Below are 13,520 nucleotides of genomic sequence, written 5' to 3' on the forward strand. Positions count from 1 at the left end.
CCAGAAGGGAAGCCGAGTTTGAAATCAATCCCGGCCACGCCGGCCTCCCGCTTCTAGCACCGCCGCACGCCAGCCACCGTCGCCACCACCGCCAGAGAGAAGCTGGCAGCCCCCTGGGACTGAGGCCTTGCAGGAAAGCTGGGGCGCCCCGCACATCGGCGCCGGCTCCAGCTGCCGGCGACCAGTGTAGACTGCGCATCAGCTCCGCAGCTCCCGCTGGGCTCGCGGCTCTCCTAGCTTAGCACGGTGCGGCGGCGTCCGCCCACCTGCTCTTCTCAAACATACAGTTTATTTATAGGGAGCTAAATTCTCCGATGGGGTTGGGTGAGGGGCAGCGAAATGTGTCCAGCCCTCTGGGTGGCTCAGTCCCTGCGCCACAGATCCCATTTGATTAACAGACAACAGACAAGAGGGAACCGAACCCGGTCAGGGACCCTGCTTGGGCCGGGGGTGGGGGCTCGCAGGTCTGCTCGGGATGGAGGGATGGGGGTGACGGTCCGGGAGGATGGCTGCCGCGGCTGTTAGCTGAAGAGTCACTGGCCAAGAGCCGGATGAATGACCACGTCTGGGGCGCTTTCTCCTTCCCTTTCTTCCTTCCACTACCCGAGAAGAAGAAAGAGAAACTGACAGACAAACCTAGGGCGAAGAGACAAAGAGGGCGGGAGGAGGGGAGAGAAAGGATATGAATATGAATATTATATTCAAAATATGAAGATATGTGAGGGAGATAAACAAGAGAATCAAATCCTCATCTCTCCTGCAATCTCTACAAACACGAAAGGCGTGCAGTTCCTGGGGAGGCTCAGCTGCAGCTCCAGCACATCCCTCGACTTGCTCCACCCTGCCTTCTAGCCCCTGCTGGGCCTGCCTGGCCTCCCAGACTGCTGCCTTGGCTCGGCGGGCCGGGGTACCACTTGGTCCCGCCAATGTGTAAGTTTCCGGCTGGCCCCGCCCCCTCCCGCGCATTGGCCCCGCCCCAAGGCCGGGCCCGCTTGGCTGAGCGCTGATTGGCCAGTGCCTGGCGTAGCCTGTCTCAGCAGCTCCGGCTCTCTCCTGCTCTCTCCAGACTCCGCGGCCAGTAGTTTGCGGCATCGGCAGGAGCAGCAGCAGCAGTAGCGGCGGCGGCGGCAGGCTCAGAGGGGAGACTGACAAGCGGGCACAGACGGCAGCACGGCTCCCACGCACCATCCCTTGCTTGCCTGGGGGTCACTGGCACCTGCGTCCCTAGCCCGGCGCGGGCCCTTGGCGCGTTGCGCTCCGTGGCATTCAGGCTGAGCGGATTCATCGGAGATCCGAAACCTCCCACCCCTGCTCTCTCACACTCCCCACTCACACTCCTCGCACCATACACTCACTCTTCCTTTCTCTCACACATTCACCCACAGCCAAAGACAGAAAGAGAAAGCGTGATAGACCTCCCATGTCCGCGAGCGCCGGGGAGGGTGTGAGCCCAACGCAGCGCGGCCAGCGGCTCTCAAGGAGGATGGAATCAAGAAGCTCCCGCAAGTAAACTTTGGCGGCGACATAACCGTCGACCGTGGCAGCTGCTGAGGCGGACCCCAGCGACATGCGATTGAGCTAGGAGGGCTTCCTCCCCTGGCAGCGGCGGCACTCGGAGCGACACCCCAGTCCAGACCGAGAGAGGAGGAGAAGCCCCTGGTACCAGCGGCGGCGGCCCCGCCTCTCCTGGCCGGTACTGTTGTTGCTTTCCCTACCCTCCTCCCCACTCCCCCACCCCGCCCCCCCGGCCATTGGAAAGACCGGACTTTTATTTTCTTGGACAAATTGGCCCGTTTTCACAAACTTGACGTGGAGCCTCGGGCTGCATTGGTAACTTTAATTTCCGAGACGCAGAAGTCCGCAGTCCAGCTGCTCAGTGGGGGTGACTCCGCGTCCACCTCCGATCCTGGACTCACGCGCCCCTCAAGCCTTCTGAAGCCAACCACAGTGCACGGGAGCAAGCTCTCGTCTTGGCAGCCTCTATCCCCTCCCCCGTCTTCTGCGGGCTGGAGGACTGCCATCCCGCTCAGCCGGATACTCTGACGGCTGTGGCGCTTGACAGCAACTCAAACTCCCTCCTGCAACCCCCCCCCTCTTTCTCCCCAACAGGCCTCGAAAAGCCCAGCGTGGCCCCCCAGGATCCCAGAGGGCACGTTCCAGGCGGATCCTGTCTCTGCAGTGAGCCGGGATCACTGGGGGTAGATCCTTGCGCATGCCAGGTGCACAGACAGCGTGCTCACCAGCCCCAGTGCCGGTGCGCCGCGGCGGGTCGGGCACTGCCTGAGAGGCTGTACCCGCACTGCACTCCCCGCCTTCGCCTCCAGTGCGGTTCGGACTCAGCAGCGCGTCGATCCGGCTTCTCAGACGCGGTTCCACCCGCAACCCTGCGCCGCTTCGGCCAGTCGCGCCGGGCTAACTTTGAAGGGGGAAAACTGAATAGCCGGGCTGGAGGGAGGGGGCTCGGGGCCGCACGGCTCTCCCTCGGCCCCTCGGAGCCCCCGGGCCCCGCGAGAGCCCCCGCCGGGTCCGCCGCAACTTCAGCATTGGAGCCGGCGCGGGTTTCCCCCCCGCGCCGCCGGGCCGCCCTGGGCGGGACTCCTCCCGCGGCCACTGGGGCCCCGGGGTGCGCGCAACAGGCGGCCCGAGTCGGCGGGAAGCTGGAGCGCCGGCGGCGTCGGTCTCGGAGGGGTGTGGAGAGGCGAGGCCAGGCAGAGCCCCGCGCAGCCATGGAGTCACTCCTGCTGCCGGTGCTACTGCTGTTGGCTGTGTTATGGACACAGGCGGCCGCCCTCATTAACCTTAAGTACTCGGTAGAAGAGGAGCAGCGCGCCGGGACGGTGATCGCCAACGTGGCCAAGGACGCGCGCGAGGCGGGCTTCGCACTGGACCCACGGCAGGCCTCTGCCTTCCGTGTGGTGTCCAACTCTGCTCCGCACCTGGTGGACATCAACCCCAGCTCGGGCTTGTTGGTCACCAAGCAGAAGATCGACCGTGACCTGCTGTGCCGCCAGAGCCCCAAGTGCATCATCTCACTCGAGGTCATGTCCAGCTCAATGGAGATTTGCGTGATTAAGGTGGAGATCAAGGACCTTAATGACAACGCTCCCAGCTTCCCAGCGGCACAGATTGAGTTGGAGATCTCGGAGGCGGCCAGCCCCGGCACGCGCATCCCGCTGGACAGCGCTTATGATCCGGACTCGGGCAGTTTCGGCGTGCAGACCTATGAGCTGACTCCGAATGAGCTATTTGGCCTGGAGATCAAGACTCGCGGTGACGGCTCACGCTTCGCCGAACTCGTGGTGGAGAAGAGTCTGGATCGCGAGACGCAGTCGCACTACAGCTTTCGCATCACTGCGCTCGACGGCGGCGACCCGCCGCACCTGGGCACTGTTGGCCTCAGCATCAAAGTGACCGACTCCAATGACAACAACCCGGTGTTTGGCGAGTCCACCTATTCAGTGAGCGTGCCAGAGAACTCACCTCCCAACACTCCCGTCATCCGTCTCAACGCTACCGACCCAGACGAAGGCACCAATGGCCAGGTGGTCTACTCATTTTACGGCTACGTCAATGACCGCACTAGAGAGCTCTTCCAGATCGACCCGCACAGCGGCCTGGTCACCGTCACCGGTGCCCTAGACTATGAAGAAGGCCACGTTTATGAACTGGACGTGCAGGCCAAGGACCTGGGGCCCAACTCCATCCCGGCACACTGCAAGGTCACCGTCAGCGTTCTGGACACCAACGACAACCCGCCGGTCATCAACCTGCTGTCGGTTAACAGCGAGTTGGTGGAGGTGAGCGAGAGCGCCCCCCCGGGCTACGTGATTGCACTAGTGCGGGTGTCTGATCGAGACTCTGGCCTCAATGGGCGCGTGCAGTGCCGTTTGCTGGGCAACGTGCCTTTTCGGCTGCAGGAGTACGAGAGCTTCTCCACTATCCTGGTGGACGGACGCCTGGACCGCGAGCAGCATGACCAGTACAACCTTACCATCCAGGCGCGCGACGGCGGCGTGCCCATGCTGCAGAGTGCCAAGTCCTTTACCGTGCGCATCACGGACGAGAACGACAACCACCCGCACTTCTCCAAGCCCTACTACCAGGTCATTGTGCAGGAAAACAACACACCCGGTGCCTATCTGCTCTCGGTGTCGGCCCGAGACCCCGACCTGGGTCTCAATGGCAGCGTTTCCTATCAGATCGTGCCGTCACAGGTGCGAGACATGCCTGTCTTCACCTATGTCTCCATCAACCCCAATTCGGGTGATATCTATGCGCTGCGATCCTTCAACCATGAGCAGACCAAGGCATTTGAATTCAAGGTGCTGGCCAAGGACGGCGGCCTGCCCTCGCTGCAGAGCAATGCCACTGTTCGGGTTATCATCCTCGACGTCAATGACAATACCCCAGTCATCACCGCCCCACCGCTGATCAACGGCACTGCGGAAGTCTACATCCCCCGCAACTCGGGCATAGGCTACCTGGTGACAGTTGTCAAAGCAGATGACTACGACGAGGGCGAGAACGGCCGGGTCACCTATGACATGACAGAGGGCGACCGCGGTTTCTTTGAAATAGACCAGATCAATGGTGAGGTCAGAACCACTCGCACCTTCAGCGAGAGCTCCAAGGCTTCCTATGAGCTTATTGTGGTGGCCCACGACCACGGCAAGACGTCTCTTTCCGCCTCTGCGCTCGTCCTAATCTACTTGTCCCCTGCTCTCGATGCCCAAGAGTCCATGGGCTCGGTGAACTTGTCCCTGATTTTCATTATCGCCCTGGGCTCCATTGCTGGCATCCTCTTTGTCACTATGATCTTCGTGGCGATCAAGTGCAAGAGAGACAACAAAGAGATCCGGACCTACAACTGCAGGTAGAGCCAACTTTTTCTTTCTTTCCCTCCTTGTCTTGGGTGAATAAGGTGTATCTGTGTCTCTGTGCGAAAATCCCAATGCTTTTGTTTCCTATTTAGATGCATGCATCCTACTTACAGCAGCTTCTTTTGGGAGGTAGGGGGAGTTTGTGTTAGCCGGAGTTGATCAATTCTTTTGATCTGACAATTTGCTGGAAGACAACCATTTACTGTTTGAATGGATTCTGTCACATAATGATGATGAGCAGAAAAGCAATTATCATTTTAAAATTTTCACAGCTGTCTCCATGAAGTTATGGCAGGAAAAAAATTAATGAGAAAGAGAGATTTTGAGAGAGAGAGACTTGAGAGAAACAGCGGTTGATTTTTGGCAAAACCTTGAAGTACCACAACTTGATTTGGGGGCTGTAGAGTTTTGGAGACAAGTACTGAGAGGAAAGGGAGTGCTGGCAGCTGCCCTGTCCTGTGTAGAGAGAAACTCTGAAGAGAGCCTGTGAGTGGTTTCTTAGAAAGCCTTAGAGTGGGGGGGAGAGAGAACAGGAGTATGTGGGGAAGCAGGTGATTAGAGTTTTTTTTTTTTTTTTAGTGTGTTCTTGGCTTGTTTTGTATCCAGTCCTCAAACATCTTGCTATGTGAAGTGAAATTCTACCAGTCATCTATATGTTTTCAAATATCTGGTTGTTGGGTAGACACCAAACATCCCAATGAGGGACAGGACTTTTGCATCCAGATGTTTCACTAAAAATAGCAATCTTCTGGAGTTGATGGTTCTTTCCTCTAATATGGAACTCTGTTGTGGTACTAAGAGCTGGTCCCTACCAGTGGATGTCACTATGGGCTATTTTGTTAGTTTCCCTTGCAATGTGTGCAGGGTATGTGTGTGGTATGAGTGAGAGAGAGAGTGGTGGGGGAAGGAGGATGAGGGGAGGGGAAGGTGGAGAGAGAGAGGGAGAGAAATTTGGAAACCAGAATAACACATAGTAATTAAAAAAAAAAAAAAAGATTTCCTGATCAGCACTTTGGAGGGTCTTGCTGACCCTCCTTATAATATCCAATTTAGGGTAGTACATGGAATTTTTTTCCAGCAGTGTCTCATCGAAACAGTTGAAAAAAAAGTTGTTTCTTTAGTTTGCTGATAATGAATGATGCTGCTATTTCCAATGAAGGTGTGTGTGTGTGTGTGTGTGTGCTTTCAACACACCTACACATCCAGTGTGTCTTTTGTGCCATCTGTGCTTGCATGTTAATCAGTCAAAATATGTTCCTGTGCATCTGATTTGTATTTGACACCAACTGAAATTCACACTTCTGTGAATCAGAGTCCCCTGAATATGTAACAGCCATGCAATTATTGTTTCCCTTTTACTATTCTCTGCGTTACACAAGTTAGTAGACAAATGCTAACCACACATGAATATCAATCAGGTACCATAAAAGAGCAGCTGCAATGCCTCATAAATGCTTTAATCCTGTTACTAGTGAAATAGCCATGACTTTTCTTTCCTTCAGCTCCGAGTCATTTCAGATGAGAGAAATGGAAATTAATATTGCTCTTACCTTTGCAACCTGTGACTGCCAGTGGCAATTTTTATAGGAGAAAAATGTGGGGGTCTATAAAATTTTATTTATATGGAGATAATGATAGAGGGGACTCTTTTAAAGCCATTTCCTCAGCATAAAGTAAACACATAAGACCCTTACTTGATGAAAAAGAAATCAGCTTGAAATAAAGATATTGAAGGCTATGCCACCTCTTGGTGATGTATGACTTGAAGTGAGAGCTCTTTCTGAGAGCTTGCCAGGGAGATCATTAAACAGGGAGGAGAGTGTTTGAATTGGTGGGGGGGGGGGGCGGCAAGCAAATCTCAGTGCTCTCCAACTTCACTCATATGTGTATTTTATAAAGAGCTCTGTTTCCTGCACTGGTTTGGGATTAATGAAGTAGTTTAATTAAATAATTGATCAATACAGAAAGGGGTCGCAATGAATGCTTCAGCTGAATAATCGGACCGGGCATAGCCTAACTTACCCATCATGGGTAAATGAAATGATTAGACCTATCCATTGATTTTAAACAGATTAGAAAAGGAAATCAACCCCAGTCCTGGGTCTTTGGGATTCTATCTGCTCCCAAGCCCTGGTAGCATCAGCTTGCCCTCACTGCAAGTCTGCCTGAGCACAGAGTGTAAGCGTGAGGGTGACACAACTGCCCAGGTGTAGGAAGATCCTGGGGACAGAGCAAGAAGGGGCCTCTGGAGATATGCAATCTTCCCATCTGCTCAGACTTTTTAGAAATGTAAAGTTCAAGAGCTTCTCTTTCTAGGTATTAAGCAGAGGTTTCTTGTTCTCAGCCTCTGCAGAGCCTCTTCCTGAAATGAATTCATTTATGAGACTTGCGAGATGATCTGCACTTGCTGCTTGAATTGGGCTCCCTTTTTGTACTCAATTAGCTTTGTCGAGAGAGAATACAGGCACAGTCTTTTCCCTTGTAAAGATAAACCTGTATTATTTATTAACCCAATTGTTTTGCTGATTATTGCTCAGAAATGGAATTTACAGACAATAAGCTGAATCATTATATGCAAAGTAATAAATGACTTTGAGAATCTGGCTACATTTAAATGTATTTTTTTGGACAACTCTCTTAATGCTTGGTGTCTTTGGTGCACATTGCTGGGTCTCTGTCAGTGTTAATTAAATTGAGCTCTTTATGTTCCAGTTGCAGCACAGCTGCTTATAGGTACACCTGAATCGAGAAGGATGCTGAATGCACTAACCTTTAAATTCCTTTGCAGTAATTGTTTAACCATCACTTGTCTCCTCGGCTGTTTTATAAAAGGACAAAACAGCAAGTGTCTGCATTGCATCTCGGTTTCTCCCATTAGCGAGGAGCAAGACAAAAAGGCTGAGGAGAAAGTGAGCCTAAGGGGAAAGAGGTAAAAAGGCTTTTCCCCCTCATTCAAATGGGTTTGGCTCTCAGATTTCCCGAGGAGACGCGGGGGGTGGGGTGGGGAGTTGAAGGGAGCAGGGCTAGGGCAGGGGGAAGGAGGGTATGGAGGAAAGGAGCTGAGGATTTCTCAAAGGAAAGTGTCTGATGTGCTCCAGTCGAAAACTGATCAGGTCAGTTATCAAGGAACCTGACTTGAGGTTGTTTGTCACATGGCAGTTGCCTGGAGGACTGGAAAGGGGATTAGGTTTTATTTCCTTCCTGTCATCTTCGGATAAATTAGGACTTGCTGCTAATTTCACCCAGGAGTTCCTTTGGGTTCCAGGAAAGCTCCAGACTTGAGCATTTTTATGCTTTCTCTCCCATAGGCTCAACTTCCCCTATCCCCACACCCTTTTTAAATGGCCACTCACAAGGAGAAATTCCAAATCCAAAGTATAGAAACTTTTGGGGAGGGAGGGGTAGCGAGAGGTTACTATGCTTAAATAAAAACTTTATGGCCCTCAGCTTGTTTTCGCATGTAAAAAGCACAGGGAGAAACCTGATGATGCGATGCGCCAGAAAAAGAAGCTGGAGCAGAGATGGGGTGCAACCCTCTGGGGTACTTGATGTTTATTAACTGATGCATGGTTTGGGAGGGCGTTAGCGATACATGCTGCCTTTTCTATCACATAGAATCGCTGAGTACTCCTATGGTCATCAAAAGAAATCAAGCAAGAAGAAAAAAATCAGTAAGAATGACATCCGCCTGGTACCCCGGGATGTGGAGGAGACAGACAAGATGAATGTTGTCAGTTGCTCCTCCCTGACCTCCTCCCTCAACTATTTCGACTACCACCAGCAGACCCTTCCTCTGGGCTGCCGCCGCTCTGAAAGCACTTTCCTGAACGTGGAGAACCAGAATACCCGCAATACCAGCGCCAACCACATCTACCATCACTCTTTCAACAGCCAGGGCCCCCAGCAACCAGACCTGATCATCAATGGCATGCCTCTGCCTGAGGTGAGTGTAGCTAAGCGGCTCTGTGAGGTCCTCCCAGGCCTCTATCCCCTGCTGCTCGCCTGATTCCATTATCCTCTACGGTGACACATTCCCTGGCAGGGGTGGGGAGAACTTCTCTGCCTATGCCCATTTCTGAAGTCAAGGTTTGCTACCTGTGCTTCTCGGGGCAAAGTGTAACCCAATATATATTATTATTATTACTAATTTATTTATTTTAATTGGAGGCTAATTACTTTACAATACTGTAGTTTTTTTCTTTTTTGCCATGTACATGTGCTCCCCATCCTGAACCCCCCTCCCACCTCCCTCCCTATCCCATCCCTCAGGGTCATCCCAGTGCACCAGCCATGAGCACCTTGTCTCATGCATCAAACCTGGACTGGTGATCTATTTCACATATGATAATATACATGTTTCAATGCTATTCTCCCAAATCATCCCACCCTCGCCTTCTCCCACAGAGTCCAAAAGTCTGTTCTGTACATCTGTGTCTCTTTTGCTGTCTCGAATATAGGGTCATTGTTACCATCTTTCTAAATTCCATATATATACATTAATATACTGTATTGGTGTTTTTCTTTCTGACTTATTTCACTCTGTATAATAGGCTGCCATTTCATCCACCTCATTAGAACTGATTCAAATGTATTCTTTTTAATGTCTGAGTAAGATTCCATTGTGTATATGTACCACAGCTTTCTTATCCATTCGTCTGCTGATGGACATCCAGGTTGTTTCCATGTCCTGGCTATTGTAAACAGTGCTGTGATGAACATTGGGGTACACATGTTTCTTTCAATTCTCCTTTCCTCAGTGTGTATGCCCAGTAGTGGGATTTCTGGGTCATATGGCAGTCCTATTTCCAGTTTTTTAAGGAATCTCCACACTGTTCTCCATAGTGGCTGTACTAGTTTGCATTCCCACCAACACTGTAAGAGGGTTCCCTTTTCTCCACACCCTCTCCAGCATTTATTGTTTGTAGACTTTTTGATAGCAGCCATTCTGACCGGTGTGAGGTGGTACCTCATTGTGGTTTTGATTTGCATTTCTCTGATAATGAGTGATGTTGAGCATCTTTTCATGTGTTTGTTAGCCATCTGTATGTCTTCTTTGGAGAAATGTCTGTTTAGTTCTTTGGCCCATTTTTTTTGATTGGGCCTTTGTAGGGATGGATGTTGGGAGTGGGAGCTTAAGGTCTGAGCCTTTGGAATACCTGTGTGGCAGTCTAGCAAGATATGAATTCCGCCACCTGTTGCAAATACAGCATGCTTGCCAGCCTGTGGTACCTGAATGCCAGTTAAAGTGGCTGAGTAATAATCAGCAAGGAGTCTTAAAGGTAGATGAACCCTAGAATGCTTGAGGGTCAGTTTCCCACTGTGAGAGTGATTCAGCCTCCTAAATCCCCCTTTTGCTTTTTGTTTGGTCATATACATCCTTAGCTGTGGATATGGATGGGCTGGTTAAAGGGAGGCAAACAAAAAGAAAGTAAAAAAGCCACTTTGCTATTGCTTAATAGTTCTTAATGGTGACATTTGACAAATGAGGATGTTGAAATTTTCACTAATAATTAAAATTTCAGGAATTAACTAAGCATTTGTGTTAGCTCTGTTTCTCTTTATCAGGAATGAATGTTTTCAAATGGAAGTATTTTTTTACACAGTATGTGGTCTGATGTTTGCTGGCTCTTGAAATATTTCAGGGTAGTAGGGTAGTAATGTGGATGATGGTGAGTTGGTGCCTGGGTGGAAGGCTATAAATAACAGTTTTTAAGTTAATTTCATTTTTCCTTGAATTGCTTAAGTCCCTCTTTGGTTGGAAACTTGATGCACTTGGAGGCATATGCCCTCTTCCAGGCCACAAATGAAAGGAATACTATATACTCGGAGAGCACTTCACAACCATTGTCTTCTGTGATTCTTACAATCAGGTATTTTGATTGTCCTTCAGTAGATGATGAAATGGAGCTCCAGAGATGATAAGGGACTTATTCAGACTCACAGAGCAGAGATATTGATAGAGAGAGAAAGAGAGAGAGAGACACGACCAGATTTCAGAACTCTATAACTCTGGTGAGTGCAATGCTATTTCGGTGACACCTTCCATACTTTCCTGCCTCAGAAATAATTTAGCCTGACATACCTGGGCTGGGATGCATATAAAATGGCCTCACAGTATTTATATCAATTTCATAGGGCAAAGGGATTTAGGACCACTTTCATCGACTGTTCTTCCTACTTCCTGAAAAATATTTCTTATCAATAATGAGGCCAAAAAGCAGTGCTTTTAATGAAAAACTGATCTTCTAGCAATAGAAACTCCAATATTGTCAGTCCATACATCTGTAAATAAGGATTTACTGAAAATCCAGTATTATGCTAGGTAGGCTTGGTTATAATTATGAATGTCAGTGAATACTTACTGGAGACTAGACCATAGAGTTTGTAGAAAACTACTTGTGGACCACCAAGAGTTCAGCAATAGAGACAGAGAGGTAGTGCTATGTAGTGGAATCAGATAGACCATGATTTTGAATCTGAGAGACATGTCCTGCTATGGAATACCTCTGAGTATCTGTTTCCTCATCTACAAAATGGATACATCTGTCATGCAAGGTTGATCCTAGGAATAATATGACATTATGTAATGTAAGGGGTCTGAGACAGAGGTGCCCCCTGAATCATAGATCTGTTCACCAGATGATAGTTGAAAAGTGACTACTGTAATGGCTTATATACCTGAGTGTGACTCCATAGACACTTACAACCAAAGAGGAATCTAGGCTGATGTCTGTGTAAAGAAGGCCTACAATGTGGTGTGGTTAGAGTATTCATATTGGACTTTTAAACAATGGAGGTGAAAGATGCCAAGATTATGGGTTCAGGTGCTGACTGATGTTGCTTGTGGAGATGGACAGAAGAATTGAATCCTGAGGGCTTTGTGATTATGCAGTCAATTCAAGGTACTAGAGAAGTGTAAGCCTGGGTAACGTAAGCCTGGGATGCTTCGAGGGGGCAGGAGATATTTGACTATGTCTGAATGGTTGACCTAAGATCTTGGTGTTCTTTCTGAGATTCTCCTGTGGGTAAAATGAAACCAAATATTGCTTCAGTTGTTTAGAAAAGCCATTGAAAATTTGAATTCTAATCCCATCTCTTACTCACAAAACCAGATGTTTTCCTAGTTAACAAAATCATACAGATCTAGTATCTAGGGCTAGTCAGGGCCAACACAGCATATATTAGGCACAGTGAGGTTAAGTGTGTGTTTCTAATATGTAGTCCTGGAAAGTTCATTCGACAAACCCATTCAGAAAGGGGAGAGACCCACTCACAGCATAGCATGAATCAGGCCATTTAACCTTTGTCTATCACAAAGTCCTACATGGGGAAATTGCCACTTCTTCTTTTCTCCCCATACCAGAGACTGTTGAATATGGACTCAGTAGAATACTTAGGTACAATGAAATCTATAGACGACAAGGATGGCTGATTCATACAGTCAACTAATATTTGTTGTCTAGTCTTTGTAAGGTTCTGCTATAGGCATCCACTGTTAGGGAAATGAAAAAGATGTTCTCTGATCTCAAAGAATGCACACTGTAATGGAAAAGATGAGAAAATAGGTGACTTGTGGTATGGAGTGATTAATGCTACTATCAGATACAATAGGGTATTACTAGGACAATAATATCGTAATGTATTTCCTACATTATATTTTCCTAGTTAATTATTAATTAATCCACCCAAGAAACTAACAGTTATTAAGTTATTATAGAACCGAGTGATGAGTGCTATGATGTGGTATTTAAAAGATTCATTAGAAATTTCCGTATTAAATCTTATTATGTCATATCCATTTTTCTGTATATTATTTCATTAAATCATTTTTTATTTGTTCATTAACAACCCAGAAGCATTTATTGCACACTTAGAACATGTCAGACCCTGTACAGCTTGCGAAGGATACAAAAATAAAAACACTCGATCCTTGACCCCAGGGAGTTTACAGGGAGACAGGCAAGTAAACAGTTCGTTTCAATTCAGGAGAACATCTCTTTCCTGAGCATATGTTATATTCTTACTTGCCAGACTGGAACCAAAGGTCACTACACATTAGGTTTCTCTGCTGAGCAACTTTGTAAACTCACTCACTTCATTAGCCTCAGAGTCAGTTACAAACCTTACTGGCAATGGCATTATAGAGGAGTGAGAACAGCTTTTCTCACAGCTCTCCATCATGGAATAGACCAAATCAGTAAGCATAGTTTGAGTGTCCACCGTGTGCTCAGCTGTGTGGTAGGTATGCTGCTGCTGCTGCTAAGTCGCGTCAGTCGTGTCTGACTCTGTGCGACCCCATAGACAGCAGCCCACCAGGCTCCCCCATCCCTGGGATTCTCAAGGCAAGAACACTGGAGTGGGTTGCCATTTCCTTCTCCAGTGCATGAAAGTGAAAAGTGAAAGTGAAGTCGCTCAGTCGTGTTGGACTCTTAGTGACCCCATGGACTGCAGCCTACCAGGCTCCTCCGTCCATGGGTTTTCCCAGGCAAGAGTACTGGAGTGGGGTGCCATTGCCTTCTCCGGTGTGGTAGGTATAGGGATCCTAAATAAATATAAGATGTAGCATCTGCCCTCAGAGGTCATAGTCTAATTGGGGAGCTATTTAAGATCACCTACATGAGTTCCTTATGAGCAAAAGAA

General features: G+C 49.0%; 1 protein-coding gene across 2 annotated transcripts in view; it reads left to right on the top strand.

The window, feature by feature from the left end:
- The first annotated feature begins 2,726 nt into the window (after positions 1-2,726).
- Positions 2,727-13,520, top strand: part of PCDH19 (protocadherin 19) — a 120,610-nt gene continuing 109,816 nt past the window's right edge. For both annotated transcript variants that reach the window (XM_061135985.1, XM_061135986.1), the window contains exons 1-2: positions 2,727-4,873; positions 8,496-8,823. In XM_061135985.1, the coding sequence (XP_060991968.1) occupies positions 2,727-4,873; positions 8,496-8,823 (2,475 nt within the window). The remainder of the gene's footprint in view (positions 4,874-8,495; positions 8,824-13,520) is intronic.

This window comes from Dama dama, chromosome X (genome assembly GCF_033118175.1).
Source record: "Dama dama isolate Ldn47 chromosome X, ASM3311817v1, whole genome shotgun sequence".
In the NCBI taxonomy this organism is placed as follows: domain Eukaryota; kingdom Metazoa; phylum Chordata; class Mammalia; order Artiodactyla; family Cervidae; genus Dama; species Dama dama.